The sequence below is a fragment of the Microtus oregoni genome, unplaced genomic scaffold, assembly GCF_018167655.1.
Source record: "Microtus oregoni isolate MIOR12 unplaced genomic scaffold, Mior012 000003F_ref0000135, whole genome shotgun sequence".
Classification (NCBI taxonomy): Eukaryota; Metazoa; Chordata; class Mammalia; order Rodentia; family Cricetidae; genus Microtus; species Microtus oregoni.
The window spans coordinates 68736091-68755264 of record NW_024543062.1 but is presented as its reverse complement, the minus strand read 5'-3'; the positions used below and the strand labels follow the sequence as shown (position 1 = coordinate 68755264).

Below are 19174 nucleotides of genomic sequence, written 5' to 3'. Positions count from 1 at the left end.
CTCCTTCCCCTTTTAATGTCATCAGTGACTGCTTTATCGCGGTGGAATTGAGCAGTTGCAAAGAGACCATGTTATACCCGTGAAGCCTAAAATGTTTACTACATGGAAAACTTTGTTTCTCTCTGTTTTGGATCACCAAAGAAGAGTGATTTATTTATTTTTCATGGAGTTCATTATTAATATTCCAAGGACCTGGTTATAGCGTGATAGATTTATCTTCTCTCCTTTTCGCCTTCATGTTTTAAGAAATGCCTTGTTTGCTCTCATTTCCGTCTCGCTCTGGAAACTGATCCCGTTGATAGTCTGATGGTACAGCTGACACAGAGGCACAGTCAGGATTTCTGCTCTGCAGATTTAAGTGTAGATACAGAGTGCAAGCGAAGAGGTGTGTCTGCTCACGCAGCGCTGTTTTAAGAGAGACTCTGGGTCACGATCAAACTACACCATGGTTGAAGTTAGTGTGGGACATAAACTCCGATTGAAGGCTGTCTCATTGGGGAGCCCTTTGTGTGGCAGATGCCACAAGTGGGTGGCCACCAGAGCACTGTAGGATGGATTTAGCACCAAGCTAAGGTTTCATGTCTGAGGACAGTTTATTACAATCATTTATCTTAGGGCATCTAGTCCGCTGCCTCTTTTTGGCCAGCCCTAAAAAGTCAGAGGTGCCTTGCCATGTCTGTTTCCAAACCAGAAATAACTCAGACGTAGGCTCAGCCTCGCTGGAGTTCCACATTAGTTCCACTGGCTTAGGATTTGAATGCTCACAGGCATCAATCATCATATTAAAGTTTTAATGCTGTTGTAGGTGTTGTCAGGAATCCGAAAAAAAAAAATCAGTGTGACCCAGTCTTTGTTCAGGAGGAGGACTGGCGAGGTCTGGTTTGGCAGTCTCATCACTTCAGCCGTCCCCTGTCAATCACCGAGGGACTTGCCTGAGATCCAGTGTGGAAACTCATTACTGTGGAAGGTGTTATTTTTGGGTTGGAAGCAGATGACGGTAGCACCTATGTAATGCTGTGTGCACTGCTTCCCAGGCAGGTGGTGTTCAGCTTCCAGGCGCTCCTCCTTGTTCCTCCTTGTTCTATTGCCCTCGTGCCAGAAGCCACAACAATGGCCAAGCTCACAGTGCTCTTTCTGGAATCCCTGTAGACAGGGACAGGGAGACCATGTAAGCAGTACTATCTTGAGAAAAGGCCTTGTTGACACTTCTTTTTTAGAAGCTGGATTTGACATCTGAATTACGGATTCTTCAGAGTGACGTCAAATCTTCAATAAGTTTTCCTGAATTCTCACATGGCATTTGTAATGATTCCTCTCATTTGCCAGTAATTCCTAAAGTCTGTTAGTCTTTGTGATGGATTGTGTCAGTAGAGATGATAGGAGGCTGAGAGAGATGATATGCAAACTCCTTTTTGCTTCTGAATGCCATGATTCACCTCCTTATAACAGGTATTTCTGCTGAAGTCGCTCTCCCAAGCCTGTTCCTCCCAACTCTCTTCCATGGCGGGTCTTCAGCAACACTGCAGGTTTTCGTTGTACTTGTTTATTGGCTTTTCGAAAATCATGTTGTACAATGGAAAAAATGAAACCACTGAGGGAAATCACTACAGTCCTTGCTGTGCAAGCTTGACAACCTGAGTTTGAATATCAGTAAAACAAACAAGTGTTGTAATAAGAGCGGCGGGCTACGTTCCTGGCACCCGGCTATACCCGAAATAATTACACGGAAACTGTATTCTTTTAAACACTGCTTGGCCCATTATATCTAGCCTCTTCTCGGCTAACTCTCGCACCTGGACTAGCCCATTTCTAATAATGTGTGTAGCACCCCAAGGTGCGCTTACCGGGAAGATTCTAGCCTACGTCCATCCTGGGTCGGAGTTTCATTGCGTCAGCCCAGGGTAGGGGAGCATGGCCTCTGAGCTCACTTCCTCTTCCTCCCAGTATTCTGTCTGTTTACTCCTCCCACCTATGTTTTAACCTATCAGGGCCAAGCAGTTTCTTTATTACTTAACCAATGAAATCAACAGATTGATATATGACACTCCCACATCAAACAAGGGCCTGGAGAGATGGCTCAGAGGTTAAGAGCAGTGGCTGCTCTTCCAGAGGTCCTGAGTCCAATTCCTAGCAATCACATGGTAGCTCACAACCATCTGTGTGCCCTCTTCTGGTGTGCAGGTGTACATGCAGGCAGAACACCGTGTACATGATAAATAAATCTTAAAAATCAAACAACAAAAGTTATGATACAGGCACAGTTGTAATCTGGGCAGCTCACTGTGTCTAATTGATTAGCTCAAGGCCAAGGAGAAATCCAGTCTCTAAGAAAAAGTCCCCACACCAAGTTGCATGGGATCTGAGAGATGACATCTGACCTAGTCTTGCCTCCATCTCCATTATTGCATTAGTGTACACACATATACACTCAAGAAGTTGCATGGATTGTTTACAACCCTTGAAGTTTCAGCTTCAGGTTCCAGGAATGGGCTTTATCTTTGTTACTCTCAGTCCACTGTAAAAATACTGAAGAGTTCAGCTACATTGTGAAAATACTTATGCTCTCAGGTCTAGGGGAAATAATGACGTGGGTCTTCTGGGCCGTTGTTACCTTTATCAAAGAAGAGAATGGGATTCCCTGTGGACACAGTGCTACTTAGGATCGTTGTGGCTCACACCCGTATGTTGGATAGCGATTGTGAGGACTAAGTAATGCCACATACACTTGGATATTAAGTGTACACTCTTTAACCAGTAACGAAGTAGGAGAAGAAGCATAATACAAAGCTCACAGAAATAACAGTAGAAAAATCTAGTCAAAACAGGGGCTTCCTAATATTTGGAGTTCAGAAAGAGGCATCGATTTGACCTGTCATAGAGAAAGTCAGATGCTGACGTCATTGGACTTTATTTGATTGCCTTCAACATTCCTATTTTCTCTTGTGAGGTCCTATTCTGGAAAGTAGTATTTGGATATTTTGGCGACATGAGGGATCGCTCTAAGCATGGGAACATAACAGTACTGTCTTTTGCTGAACTTTGATCCTGTTTGCACATCACATCCCTTAGCTGGAAAACACTGGGAGTGCTTGATTTTGTTTTTAAAAAGTTCTTTAAAAGTCAAATCCAGATCCAGACATTTCCTTTAGAGACAGGATTAAAAACGACAAGTCCAAATATTGCACTTTGGGAAACAAATCAGATTTTATATAGATTTGAACTAATGGTTGACTTTCACTATCATAAAACAGAGTGAAGAGTACAAGAGGCATGTACATGTGAAAGAGATGTTTGTGTTCCTTTCCAAGTTTCCTTCTTTTAAATTAAAACAGCAAATGTTAACAACAACAAAATTATGCCAAGGACCGCCCAGACTCCAGGCTGCCTCTGGCCTGTGTTCCTATCCCTAGGACCGCCCAGGCTCCGGCCTGCCTCTGGCCTGTGATCCTCTGGCCTCCCTTCTACTACCTCAGCCAGCCATGGCAGTTGCTTATTTTAATGTGGATCCAAGTTAGATTGAGAAAGGTCCTGGGCATGAGCTGCCACTCTCGTGTTCCTGGCTTGCATCTGAAACAGCTTTATTAGTGGGGCCAAACACAAGGGGCAGTTTCAGCAGCCACTGCCAAGTACCCATCAGCTGTGATGCTGCGTCTGGACACAAAGGGCCCAGCTGAAAATAGACCCAAACTGTGACCTACTAAATTAACATTCTGTGTAGATCTTGAACCTGGCGCCTTCTGATCATGTACCTTTTTATGTGTTCATTTTAAAACAGAGAAATGTTCCACTTTACACTTAGTTCAGTCAGTGCAGGGATGGGAGTGGGTGAATCAACATGATATATTACAAAAAAGAAAATAAAAACAAAGAAACAGGAAAGCTTCTATAGGTGATTCTAAGTGCTAGCGAGCTTTAGCGCTCCCGATACAGCTTGTACTCAGTATGAGTACATTTCATTCATGTGAGAAGCAGACTATAGTTAATAAGTGAAAGGCACATATTTACTTATGCCATGGTTGCATATTTATTTATTTAGCTCTGCTTCCTCTTAGACATCCGTAGGTCCAAAGGTCTAACCTTACACATGAGTTAATCGTTTCTCTGATCTTGTGCAACTTACTCACTTGGGTTTGTGAAGCTAGGGAAAGACAGTGAACGGCAGTTTCAAGGCAGCTACTGTAGCTCCCCTTAGAAAGCTACTATTTAAAATCACAGGGTCTTTGCCATTTACATTTAGAATATGAACTAGAAACCTCTAGAAAGATGACAGTGCACTTTCTTTCCTACTATGTTTTAATATGTTGAGACTTGGAAAGTTGAGAGTAAAACGTGGAGGACATAGTAGGACCACAGCATCGTCACATCTTCCACCCCTTATTACTACAGGAGGGCATAGTAGGACCACAGCATCGTCACATCTTCCACCCCTTATTACTACAGGAGGGCTTAGTAGGACCACAGCATCTTTTTTCAGAGCTTACTACTTACTATATGACATGTAATTTACTAAAACACATTTTAAAAGTCTCATTGTATAATATTTTAAGACACCCAACTTTTCCTTTAAACCTTTTTTTTTTTTAGTTCTGTTTGTATAGCATCCCGACTTCTACAGTTTAAATTTTAAAATGTAACTTTTGTTTCAGAATCGCGTCTCATAGTTAAAGGAGACAATTGACATGGAGCGTAGTGAGTTGGTATGGGGTAAGCATGGGGAAGAGAGCGGTGGACACCACTGTAACACGTTTCAGTAAAAGCCAGCGGGCCTGGGTCGTGAGTGGTAGATTGATGTGAGCACGCTTGGTTTTCGGGTCAGTGGATCCTTAATTAATCAGCCTAAAAGTTGCTGTGTTCGATGCTGTTTATGTAAGGCTCTCAAAATTCCGACATATATTAAGAAGATAAAGCAGGTGTCGGCAAAAACCATAAAGCCATCAGCCTCATCAGTATCATAATTTGGTTTTATTTCTGTGATGTTTCAGCCCAGAACAGCCTCACAGTGGCATTTTCCTGGATCCCTAGCTGGTATTTAATGCAGAATCCTTCCCAGTAGGTGACTACTGAGAAGTGAGCCATGCTGCCGGGAAACATTTCTGAAGTAGAACAGTTACTCTAAAGAGCTAGCTCGAAGGAGAGATGTTTGTCAAGCATGGGCAGGTCTTCCGTATGTCACTGTGTTGAAAAATTACACATATAAATGATTCCATGCCCGAAAACCTTATGTCTAACTGTTTAAATATTTACCTGGTTAGCTGTGTTCCACACTTTCAAGTATTTGTTAATTACTGATTAGTTAATAGCCACATGCAATTTGTCAGACTGTAAGAATTCATAATCTTGTGGTGAGCTTAATTTTACAATGAAAATATAGTATTTATATCCTACAAATTGCCACTTTATTTTGTCATTCTAGCTTGATAAATGGCCATTCTAATTATCATATAGTGGGAGAAAGGCTAGTGTCTACTTTTCTATAAAGTTGAAAGGCTTAGAACTCCTGTCCTTTACTTTCTTCTTCATTTGATGGAGTGACCAGAATATATCTTAGACACAGATGTATTACCCGTTTTTTTGGTAAGATCTTGAAGAATTAAAAGAATGAATGAGAAGAATTGCTGAGGCCACAGAAGGCATGTGAGAAGACAGGGTAGGTGGAAGTATTTTTATTTTTTGTTTTATTTCTTAGAAAAAAGTTGCTTGTTTTCTGTATATCATTAATGAATCTAGTACTACTCTCATTCCTAGTCTCGTGTTCATACCCAAGTGGATTGAAACTATCCTATATAGGAATGGTTATAGTAACTTTCTTCATGGTTCTCCAAAACTGGAAATGATGCAGATGCTCTTCACTTGAGGACTAGGCCATCTGAAGAAGGACGCTTAAAAGAAATCCCACACTAGCTCAGAACTGAGTATAATGGAGGGTTATTTATTTAGGGGTAGATTCACAGATCACAATCCTCTGCTGGAACAGGAAACAATAACTGAATCCTGCAGCCAGAAAAAAAGGCCTGATGGGTGCCTTACATCAGCATAAGTAGTATAAGGGGCCACGCCCAAGGGAGCGGGTAACTTAAAGGCTACTGGTGGTAGGAATTCCTACAGCAGCCGTACATGGAATGGTATGGCATTGAGCAATTAGAATGAATAACCTGTTTACAGTGGGGACAAGAACCGCATCATGCTAAATGGAGGGACCATCTTAAAAGAGGCTGCATTAATATGATATTCTAGAAAAGACGGAACTACAGAGGGAAAATGCAGATGTGCAGTAGCCTGGCACCAGAGAGGGCTTGAGTGTGGAAGGAGATGCGATGGGAATAGCTCTTTGGTGCTTTAGTACCGCTGTGTTTGTCAGATGTGTAGACAGCATAACATTAAAAATGAAATGAATATGCTGATTTTGCCTTTTGTTTTTGCACACATTTTAATAGGAAACCTAGAACACTGCTCCATTTACCTTCTTCTGTTTATAAATTGATTATTTTTGTACATTTTAGGTACATTTTAAATTCTATAATCATTATACCCTATTATTTTCAGATAGGTAGCATTTAATTAAATTTCCCCATCACATGCTTTGCTTTGCTGACTTGTTATTTTTATTTTTTATTTTTTTATTTTTTTTTTTTTGCAACTTGAAACAAACCAGAGTCACTTGGGAAGAAGGACCATCAGTTGAAAAAGTGCCTCCTTCAGACAGGCCTATGGACATGTCTGTAGGGCCTTTTCTTTTGCTAATAGTTGTAGTTTGGGCAGTGCCTCTGCTGGGCAGGTGGACCTGGTCTGTATTAGGAACATAGTTGAGCAAGCAGAGAACAAGCCTATAAGTAGAGTTCCTCCATGGTGTCGGATTCTGTTCCTGCCTTGGCTTCCCTTAATGGACTGTCAGCTGTCAACTGAATTAAACCCTTTCCTCCCCAAGTTGCTTCTGGTCAGCGTTTATCACAGCAACCGAAGGCTAACTGGAATATACACTATTTAGCTTCCTGGCTTTGCTTTCCATTTGAGAGTGTTTTCATTTCTGTTGGTTCTGTCTTTTGGTTTTGTTCATGAGTTCTTAATTGCTTCAATATGTGGTTTTATCATGTGTTGGATATTATATGTGGGAAATCATTTATAGAAATACAACGGAGCCTTGGATGTTCCTCCTCCAGCGAGTGTTCTCATTTGTTTCTGCCAGGTGTCTGAGGGCAGTGGTTCCCAGGGACTGCTCAGTCTAGATCTGAACCGGTTGAATGCTAAGAATCCTATTAGAGTTAAGGCTTTCCAGGTCTCCATCCAAGTGCTGGGGCACGCGCTCACCACAGCCTTCTGTTCTCAAAAAGAAGCTATGCCTCCTCTTAGTGCGTCAGCTGTCTCTGGGCTGTCAACACCACACTCAATGGAAAACATGCTTAGGTGCTGGGCTTGCTTTTCTTGGTTCCTTGTCATCCCCTAGAGCCTTGTCCTTTGATGTATTTCGGTGTCATGTTGCATTCACATTCATAAACAGTCCAACTAATTGTCCTCAGAGGTTGAGTTTGATTGTTTTTGTCAATATGGAAATAAAATGTTCCTGTACCCGTGCACACAAATGAGACAATGTTTCAGGAATTAGCTGCTAACAGGGTGTGGAACCAGCCCAAGAGAGGGAAGTGTATTTCAGTCGACATGACTGAAAGCGTTGTTATACATGAGTGCAAATGGTAGTTTTGATTTAATATGGTTACATGTTATTGTACATTTAGGTCTATTTAATGTATTCACTTTAGGTACATTAACAAATACTGATTTGCAACATTTAGCCCTGTGCCAAGCACTGCAGGTAAAGAGGTATGTAAAACACAATATCCCAACCTTATTTGGCCTGTATTTTGGCAAGGTAGGATACGTAATTTCCTGCTCCTATATGGCTTATATATTGGCAGGGGAAATAGTATAAACTGTCCAATTAAGTAATTGACTGAAGTCTGGTACACATAGTATCCATGAAGTACACATATAATCAAATTTTTCCTTGAGTCTTGATATATCACTTCACAGTATATTGGTTACATTGTAAAGTCACTCAAGGTGTAAAGAAACATTTTTAGTCTAGCTTTAAAATTTTTGTATTTATTCAACTTTAAAATTATTTATTTAAAAATTGTGGTGTGTGTGTGTGTGTGTGTGTGATGTGGAGGTCAGAGGTCCACTTTTGGAACTTGGTCCTCTTCTCTAGGTCCTGGGGGCTGAAAGAGTCTCTCCAGCTAAGCCATCTTGTGAGACCCTTCTTTCCCATTTTTAGTCACCCTTCATGTTGTTCCTACCAGTTTTTCTTTATTATAAATACTTTTGTCATATGCATTCTTGCATGTCATTTGAAATTCAGTTGCTGATTTATTATTTTTAGAGCAGAATTGAGGGATTAATAAGTATTCAGTAGTACACAAAATTTTAAAAATAGACTTACTATCTTTTAGAAAGGTGATACACTGATGTATATCTATATCCTCTGATTTTTATAGCATAGAAATTTGTATCAACATATTATGTATTTTCATCATTACTTAAATTAGTATTTTCTATTTCTATTACTTAAAATAGTATTTTTTATGTTTATAGCTTATCTTTCTATAGATAGATTGTTAGATAGATAGATATTTGTGTCACTTAGGTTGAAAGCAAATTAGAATGACATACTGTTTTATGAAAAAAAATCATGGGTTAAGATTTCAACAAGAGTCACATGTTTTGAAATTCATGGCATTCCTGGTACTGTGATATTATTGTCTTACACTTGCATTGGCATGTCTAACTCAGTCCCCTGTTGAGTGTGGCAGCAGAAGGCTTCTGCAATGACTAGCAGAAGATACCAGAGTCAGATTGCAGAACAATGGTTGTTTTCACTATGAATTCGAATGAGAGTAACCATCCAGTCAGAGACCTCCTCCCCAACAGTTATGCTCACTTACACTGCAGTTTTAAACCTTCGTGTTTGGGGCTGTTCCAAGTAGACATTTTGGTTTGTGGTGTGTGTGTGCACATATGCCTTCTTTTCAAGTGGCTTTCTTAGTAGAGGGCTCTGCAGCATCCAGACTTGTGGAAATAGCGTTTATAGGAGGTGAATTTCTTATGAGCTGCAAAGTGAACTAGAAATAGCAAGGTCATTGAAATAGTTGCGATCCCACAGCCTTAAATGCAGCACATTTCTTAAAGGTACCTGTTCCTATTAGAACGGTGCGTCCAGCTAAAAGAGATGCGCTCTGGAGGAATGGAGCCCAGTTCCTTGCTGACCCTCATTTGTTCCACTAGCCAGTGACTTTTAAATCCCATTGTTACTTTGATGGCAGTCTGTTGTCAAGAGTGGCCTTTGCTTCTCCACTGTTTGCACATCTTTATGGATCCCAGTTCTTGTTTTACTAAATGGACCCCTGTGTGCTCCTAAAATGTCCGAATGTGGTCAAAGGGATCCCGTCCACGTCCCTTCAAGCCTACTTCCATTTCTTTTGACATGTCCCCATTGTTCTATGAACACAGCTTTGTTTTCTGGTACATGGTGTTTCAGGCTCAGCTTGTACTTTCCCAGCCCGAACTCTGGAACCTCCTACTTTTTCCATAGAGCACCAATTCCTTTAAAGGGAGAATGGCTGCGTGAGCCAAGTTTGTTGATAAATTATTGTTCTTCACTATAAATCTTGAGACTGGGATGCTCTAGAAACATCCATCATTCTCTTCAAAAGCTCAATAAACATTCCAGTATCTCCTCAAGACTTAACTCATTACAACGCAGCAATGTATGAATGGATTACTGACTCTGAGCACTTACTCTCTTCGCCTTGGCTGAAGTCGATGCGTCACTTGCTTCATTATGGGAAATACTGGATGACTCACGCACTTAAATGGAGACAGGAGGGTGAGGTCAGGAATATTCCTGTTGAATGGTGACTTGGGGCCAAAAAAAATATTTAGATCTGGATTTAAGAATCCAGATTCTGCCAAGGATCAGTCATCTTAAACTTTCCATTATGTCCCTTGACATTTATGTGCACGTGTGTGTGCGTGTGCATGTGCGTGTATGTGTGTGTGTGCACTTATATAGCTAGATCAATAATTGTCCTTTGGATGGGGGAAGGATGCTTCTATTATTTAGCATAATTATTCCCCATTTTGTTTTGTATTTCATTCTTCTTAAGTAAGAGTTGTTGTTTAATAAAACAGTCTTTTAATGTTTGTAGAGAATATTTGGATATGTAAGCATAGTGGACATTGTAAAGGGATACTAAACATTTTATTACCTCAAAGATCGAAGGGAAAAATTCATTTCAGAAAAGGAAGCTTAAATTTGGATCGTGTCCTTCCCATGTACAACCCATTAGAATTCTGAAAAATCAAAAAAGTGCAAACAGCCTGTAATTGCTTATCTGAAACCTCTCTTTGGATCCCCATGCATTTCCTCTACGAACAGTGTACGTTGCATTGGGAAACCATGGGTATGTGATAGGATCAGGAAAAGGTATTTTTGCAAACAGACTCCATAGGTAACCTTTGTTCTTAAAACTGATTGACTTTCAATTTGAGTGAAAGTGAAGATGAATTAGAAGAACTTTGAGATTGCCTAGTTTTTATATTTTTTTATGGTGGTAAGTAATGAAGGAAATAAGTCCCTTTAGCTGAACACTCTTAGTGCTAAAGAGTCAAAGTCCCCTTTAACAAAATTTCTATAACTTAATCTTCAAACTTGTATTTTGTTTAAGTGTTGTTAAGAAGGTTTGAAACATGTATTGATTTATTTTTTTGTACAATGCAGACTTTAAAAATATAACATTCACTTTGGATTTTGTAGGTATGTATGTGTGTGTATATACATTTATATATATACACACACACATATATAGATATACGTACACACATACACACACACAGTCCTTAAGAATTCTGCCAAAGTGGGTAGTGACTCTGGTTGTCCCATAGAGATTTAGTTTGCTGATGATGGTCTCACAGTTTTAGTTTATATACCTTTGATAAATTGGTTAAATATGGGAACAAGGAAATATTTTATTTAAGGAATGATATTAATATTATTTTAGTATGGACAATAAGGTGGTTACATTGCCAGTGAAGTAAATTGGATTGCTTTATGATGTATTATGTTTTATTTAATAATTTTGTTAAGATAATATTTAAAGTCAGCTCACTGGCAGACTTGAATTCTTTATCACCCCCTACCTCCCAGTGACTGATGAGTGACCATTGGCCTGAGACGTGAATTCAGGTTGCCCTGGATGATATGTATTATGGTGAAAATGGTTGCGTGCACTCTATAGTCACAGAGTAATGACAGTCGTAAATCAGCCGTAAATCAGTGCATTTGCCACTGGTGCTCTGGTGGAGACAGGTGGTAGGCAGATTGAAACAAAGCCGGAGAAACTCCTACCCGTTTCCTCTACTAACTCCTCACAGTTAGCTTTTGGCTTGGTGGAAGGTATTGCTTTGCTAAGAACACATTTCAGAGGTTTTACCTGATAGACAAAAGACATGTTAGCTTAGAGACAGACATGGATGGAATGGCTCTCATTGGCGACAACATTCCATCCCTGGGCATCAGGAACTTCTTGTCAGACTAATCTTCGGCATAGGTATGGCTTTTTCAGAGAGCTTCAGTTCACAGAAAAGGGACGCTTTCAACTGCATGAAAAGGTCTTAGCTAATAATAATAAATAGCAATGCTTTGAAAATTGCAAGACAATATATTGACCTCTGCATCTCCAAAGATTCTCTGCAAGGGCTTTTATGCACGACTTTAATAATTCACGGTAAGGTCTTTCTGTATTGTTCCCGCCCTCTCCTTTACTCTTCTGACACCCACCCTGCTTCCACTTCCCATCTGTTACTTGGTTGGTGGTACCACCATATGCTGTTTCCTCCTAGGAAAAAAATCTTGCAATCAATTGTAACTTTCCCTTTCTACTCCCAGACAAATCTAATCATTCACAAGTCCCAAATATATAATGATAAACTAAGAAGCAAGACTAAAATCTGTCCTCATCCCCATTACCATTCAGCTTTCATTCAGTCACTAGATGCTGCCATGCTTACTTTATATCAGGTAATGTCTGAGAAATAAAGTAAGAAACAAAATGGCCGAGCTCCTGCTCCTGCCCTTGTTTGCAGTATAATAGCAGTGATCAATAGTAAAAAATGAACAAAAAAAACCCAAGAAACACAGCAATATAATTACAAATTTGAGCCAGCTGTTGGGGGATTCTGAACCCAGAGGGTAGCAAGCAGCAGGTTCTGATGCCAGAGAATGCTTAGCAGGTTTCAGGGACAGGAAGTGAGAGTTCAGTGTTCATGGAAAGTAGCAAGAAGGAAGGGGCTAAGCTATTGTGAGAGAGGACGTCAGAGATGCATCTCCGAGATAAAACGTCAATCTTAGATAGCTTCAGAACAGGGAGGACCAGGAAAAGTAATGAGAGAAATAACTGGATAGATTACAGATTTTAAAATAGGATTGTGTGTGTGTGTGTGTGTGAGCACGTGTAGATGCCCACATGGGTGGGTGTTTTCGCATGGGTGGGTGTTTTCGCAGGGGTGGGTGTTTTCGCATGTGCATAGAGGTCAGGAAAGGGTATCCGTTGTCCTCCTCTCTATCTTTCCGCCTCTTTCTTTGAGGCAGGATTTCTGTCTGAATGTAGGGCTGGCCTTTCCTCAACTAGGATGGAAACCAGCAAGCCCCAGAGATTCTTCTTCTGCCCTGGAACTAGAATTCAGGCAGGCAGGAGAACTGGGCTTGTGTAGGTACTGAGATTCGAACTTCGCTTTCTCGTGATTGTGTATCCTGAGCCATCTCTCCAGCTTTAGATTTTAGATTTTTTGACCAAAGTGGCTCTTGTTAAAGTGTTGAGGGCACAGTCTATGGACAGAAGCATAGGAGATATGGTCAGGTCCTTAAGATCCTCTTAAGTGGTTGTAATGATCAAATGTTTTTATGTTTATTACAAAGCCATTATCAGCACAGTAGGAAAATGAACTGCTCTTTATATCCTTTATCTGCTATATAGCTGTAAGCTTTATTTTTTAAATGTAAGCTTTACATAAAAATGCTCTTGATTGGGGCTGGTGAGGCATGTCTCACTAGGGGAGCACTTGCTTGTCAGACGTGAGCCCACTCCTCCAAACTGAAGAAAAAATGGAATTAAGAGGAAGGACATGACTGCCCCTAGGTAAGGTGGAGGAAGAGGTTTATTGTAGATGTGAGGGAGAACAATCCCAGGACAGGGACATCTGGAAGAGTCCAGAGTCAGAGTCTGAGCCATGTAGAGACAGAGAGGAGAGAAGGAGAGAGTCAGGACAATAAAGGGTGCATAAGAAAGAGCAGGCTAACCAAAATGATTGGATTATATAGGGAAGGGCAACTTGGGGGAGGGCCGCCCAGTGTCTGGGCTAGAGAGTTCAGGGTAGGGTGCAGGGTATGCCTCCCATACTAAGTAACTAGCAGGGACTGAAGGATGCTGGGAGAACCTTTGCCAGGCCAGTTTTGATATGCTAAATAGGCACCTCAGTCATTGAGACTTAATAAAAATTACCCAACACGAATTGACGGAGATGAAGTGAAAATGAGTATATTATCAAATCTTAAGCTGTGATGACATGTCTTTGAATATGATGTGTCATGACAAGATGAGACATAGCTTTAAAATGCTACCTGGGTAAATTACAGTCACCTCCAAGAAATCAGTCACCTCCAGGCGGAGTGCTCTTGCAGGTGTTTGAAGAAGTGGGACAGCTGCTAGATTTGGAGCACCATTTTAATGTTAGGATGATTGACAGCTTGTGATTATTCTGAGAAATTTTTGTAGCTATTTCTTGAACGTTATTATGAAGGCAAACTACTAACATGATTTGTGCCAATAATAAAATTCAAAAATAACTATTATTTAGTTACTTTTGAAACATGGTATGTCTACCTACATAGGTCTCTGACTGTCCTAGAATTCACTTTGTAGACTAGGCTGACCTGGAACTCACAGAGATCCGCCTGCCTCTGCATCCCCAGTGTTGGAATTAAAGGCATGCGCCGGTAGCCCAGCTGGCTACAGGCATTTGTAGCTCAGAGCTTAGGAAAGACATAAATTTGGCAGGGATCACATTTGAGTAGTATTTAGAGTTCACAGATTTACTGAGATCTTCCAAACTGCGACCATTCCTTATGCTTTAACAAATAAACAAACAAAACCAAAGCCATAGACTGATACAACAAGAAAGTGTGGTTGTAACAGAAATTTCCAGTTTTGGAATAATCGAGTGTTTGGTAGAGAATAATGGTAACTGTGAAAAAGTTCATAGGAAAGAGGAGAGATGGTTTAAGATCAACTCAAGACTCAGTAGAGTCCATACTGCTTGGTCAGTAGCGTGGAATGCCGTTGAGGCTAGTGAGGGTCTTGTCTTACAGAAGCTCATCTTGTCCTTTATATGGGTTTGCAGAAGTTGTGAACTGGACTTCTTGCTTGTCATATTATCTTTGAAACATAGTGAACTCTATTTATTTTTTGGCTGATCTGGAACTCAATATGTAGAACAGGCTGAAGGTCTTCCTGCCTCTGTCTCCAGAGTGCTGAGATTATTAAAGATCTGTACTCCCACACACTGGCTGGATAGTGAAGTTCTTTCTCCTCTCAGCAGTCCTTTGCTCTGACAGTAATCCTCCATCACCCACCAACCTTAATTTGAAATTCTGTAAAAGATGTTTTGCTTATTTTGCATTTTGATGTGTTCTTTTCCTTCTCTGGCTCCCATCTAAACCTTGTTAATTTTTCCTGCTCATCATTTAAAATGTAACTCAACGAGCATCTTCTAGTAACAGCAATTTTCTTTTCGGCTTAAAGATTAACTACAAATTAGTTGAATTTGGCAATTATTTTCATTATTAACTTTATACTTAGCATCAATAATCACTTGATGTCCTTGTGACAGGCACATGTGTATTCCTTCATTAAATATCTGCTCAGCTACCTATTTATGCCAGACATTGAACCGAGCAATAGAAACGCAGTAGACAACATAGGCATCTGAAATCTAGCCTTTGTAATCTAGAAGTTCAAATACATGTTAAATATATTTCACGTATTAATATGTGTTTTACTTCAGTTATGCAGGTAAAACATGTAATAAAAATGCACAATAGCTGGGGAGCTGACTAAGTGGATAAGGCATCTGTCACACAAGCGTGAAGACCTGCATTCAGATCCCCAGAGTTCAGACAATCCCAGAGGTCTCATAGCAAGAGATGGGAGGGGAGACCGGAGAAGCTCTGGCTAACTAACTTGGCAAACACCTTGTCTGAAACAAGATGGACAGGGGTCCCACTGATCTCCCCAGGCTTGATGTGGCCCACACAGACCCGTGCTCGTAGACAGGAACATGCATGCACATACACAATGAACACAATGACAAAGCACTCAGTGACCCACCAAACCATGGTAGACCTGAGGAAAGAAGATTAGGTCGCTTTTTGTTCCTTTTGCTTGGGTGCTGAAGCTTAACATATTTTATGGATTTTTGTTTTCAGGAGATCGGTGTTTGTTGGCAGATTATTGATTAGGTGACCTTAGGTTTTTCAGTTCTGAGTTCCTTTGCCTTGGCTCCATTTTCTCCTACTTGTGTTTACTTAGGTGCTGTCATCTACCACTGTGCATGGTGAGAACACTTGAACACTAAAGCAGGACTTTTCAGTGTTTTCCTGGCTCAATCAAGCTGTCTGATAATAAAAGTATTGCATAATACTCTTCAGTATTAAATAATCTCAAATTTAAAAAAGTGCTGTTGGGGCTTTTTAGTTTGTTAATATTTACTCTGAGTCTCAGAGAGAATTTAATATAACCAACCGTATAGCCCAGTCTGGCCAGGAACACATAGTGATCATCTTGCCTCAGCTTCCCAAGTGCTAGGATTCACAGGTATGCATCACCATGCTTGACTCTCGAGATTTTGTAGTCAGCTGGGTATGATGGCTCACACCTTTGATCCCAGCATTCTGGAGGGATCTCTTTGAGTTTTAGACCAGCCTGGTCTACATAGTAAGTTCCAGAACAGCCAAAACTATGTAGAGAAACCTTGTCTCAAACCCCCAAATTGTTTTATAATAAAGCATTGTTAGATAATACTTTAGTTTTGTATTCTGTATGGCAGTAGCTATGCACATCGAACACCCGAACACCGCAGTACAGGTAAGGCAAGTGCTCGGTGACAGGAGGGTTAAGCGTAGACAAATGTCTCTCAACAGAAACGGATGCTAAGATGAAGTAGATACATGCTCCCATGATACTGGCAGGCAATTGAATTCGGGATCTTCTGCTTTGCAGAGGATGTGATGGTATTCTGATAAACCCTTTATAAATTAGGGCATATGTATTTCAAGTCATTTATATAGCTTCATATGACCTACACATTATCCTCTCATATACTCTCAGCCATCCAGAGAGCACTCACATCTGATGAAGTTTCTGCAAAGAGCTGTTCAAGGGGTAACGCCAGCCCAGTAGTATCTTTATGTGCTCTAACAGACATCGCCCTGTGAACTCAGAGTGCTGATTGGATACAGAGTCACTTGACACAGCACAAGGATGAGAGAACCGCAGTGTGGGGTGGTGAAGGGCACTCTTTAAAAAGACTACAGTTGGGTATCCATAAGGAAAAACAGTTTCTTTTTGCATAATACAATCCCAGACATTTAGCCGTCTAAACGCAGAAGGCTGAACAATACACCTGACATTTGAAAATACCATCAAGGGAACTTACAGGAGGGAACCGGTTCAGGAGTAGTTTATAAGACATTTATCAGGGAGAAGACAGAAAGGAAAAAGGTATCTCAAGCGTGGGATTCTGTCCACCTACATGGAAATGGTGGGACAGTGTATGTTCGTGGACTAGCAGAGTTTGGACTTAGTGTCAGAAATGGAAGCGGAGGGTGTCCTCATTGTTCCGCAGCACCCTGCAGGTCTGTGCTATATGGGGCATGTGTCAGGTCCTCTGAAAGTCGCTTGAATTGGTAATGACTGTAGGATTTAAGTTTCAACTTTCTGTTTTGCAGGATTCTGAAGTTCCGGTTGAATCAAACAATGGATGAACAACCACAAGGAATGCAAGGGCCGCCGGTTCCTCAGTTCCAGCCACAGGTAAGTTAAATAAGTGGGATACGTTTATCTCTTTGCAGCTGCAGTAAAGTAGCTGCAAAATGCTCATCTCCAATTTCCAAGTTGTAGTTAGAATTACTGGCTTCTGTGTGTTTTATAATGCGAGCTTTCGTATAGAACATGATGGGAGGCCAGTTCTCGCTTAAGATTTCATCTCGGTGACTTCTCGGCTCTGCGGGTTACTGGTAGACTTATGGAGAGAGAAAAGGCAGGTTTTGGAGTATCTCTGCATTTTGAACCCACTTCTACTTTGGCTCACTGCTCTTGACTTCCCTTATGGTCTCAGTCTCTCTGGAAATGTTTCTCTTGTTATGTTATTTCCTATTTTTTGTAATGTAAAATGAAGTAGATAGGGTGTCTTGGTAAAACAGTGTGTCCATACTATTGAAATTCAACATAGAGTTTCCGTCATTTGTTGTTAAGACATTCTGCAGAGCCCCATATGCAATGGGCTAAAATAATAGCTTCACTTTTGGAGGCAGCCCCTCGTTATCATTATTGTTTTCCACACAGGCTGTGGTATTCGAGAGGTCTTCTACAACAAGCCTCACACGTGCTCTGTTGGCATTCGCTCAGTTTGGCTCAGAGGTTATCCTCAGCATTGAGTACTTGGTAGGAGTTCCCTCAAGTGAGATTGTAGTGGAGTGGGTTTGGGCTAGTGATAAGGAGACGCCAGTGGCATTGTCTCCTCTGACTTCTCTATGCAGTGTTCACTGAATATCAAAGCTAGTACATGTGGCGCCCACATTGGTCGCCAAACTTGCTGAATCTGTGTTTGTCATTTGTTCTAATGCATCTGTTGCCTCCTCCCGGGAGCACAGCTCAGAAATACCACCTACAGAAGACTGCCATCGTGACTCTGTGAAGTCACTCCTTTTTGACCCCCCTTTCTGCTTTCTCGTTTTTTAAAAATGGTTCATCCTTCCAGGACCAATTAAAGCACGGCACCACCATAGGGCTGTCAGATCTCCTGGTCTTCCCCTGGAAACTTGATAGTGATTCTCAGTCTTTCTTCCATGTCTCCTGCATCTTAGTTATGTTTGTTAACTTTTCTCATATGGGGATTTCCCTTCTCTCTCCTTATTAAGTTAATATCTTATGGGAAAGGATACATCACCGTGGATACCCTGTGGAACTCTATGTTTTACCTGTGGCAGGGCTGGCTCAGCTAGATACAGAGTTGAAACCCAACAGGATGTCCTTTAAAGGACTTTTTAAGTTAGTTCTTAATATACATTGCATTGTTTTGTTCGATGTTCTTGAATTTTCTGTGTTGAGAAAAGCCATGTAGAGGAAGGACACATTTGCTTTTAGGATTGGCTTTGTCCAATCCATCTGTAACTTTGCAGTGGTCTTAAGTTCCACGATCAAGCTTGTAAGTAAACTGTAGTCGATACACCCAGCTCTCTGCCTTCTCAAACCTCTGGTGAGGCACCATTGTTTTGTATTACTCCGTTCCTCGCAAAAATAATAAAAGAACACCTTTAAAAATTAGGCAGTTCATGTTGTGATTTTGAAGTTCACAGTTTTGACTGTGGCTGTGCTTCAAAGAAAAAAACTCACTTTTTTTTTCTTTGCCTCCTACTGACTCACCAACCAGGAAAGGTCGGGGTGGCCGTAGGAGGCAGACATGAAAGTAAGTGTTTTCTTACGAGGCACTGGGCTGCCACACAGTTTAAATTTCAAAATCATAGGAACGGTTCTGCATCTCTTTTCACACTATTCCTTTCGTTTCTGCCTCCTGCTGCTGCCCCTGTGTGGTTGGACCGCTTTCCCTGTTGGAGATAGGCAAGTGTCATGCCAGGCTCTGGCTGCCTTGTGGCATGTGGGGGAAGGGAGAGCTTTCCATTTTCCTCTTCTCTGCCTCAGACTGGCGGCCTGAGATAGTGAAAGAAGGGTTGCCTGACAAGAGCTTATAGGCGCTATTGCTTATTAAGTCTTTGAGAGATGTTCCTGCCCTCGGTGGCATTTGAAAAGTCTGGGAAGGGCAGCCTCAGCCCCGGGTTGACAACCCTCTT

General features: G+C 41.0%; 1 protein-coding gene across 2 annotated transcripts in view; it reads left to right on the top strand.

The window, feature by feature from the left end:
* Positions 1–19174, top strand: part of Nek7 (NIMA related kinase 7) — a 128103-nt gene that overhangs the window by 38059 nt on the left and 70870 nt on the right. For both annotated transcript variants that reach the window (XM_041648511.1, XM_041648512.1), the window contains exon 2: positions 17054–17138. In XM_041648511.1, the coding sequence (XP_041504445.1) occupies positions 17082–17138 (57 nt within the window). In that variant the 5' untranslated portion in view covers positions 17054–17081. The remainder of the gene's footprint in view (positions 1–17053; positions 17139–19174) is intronic.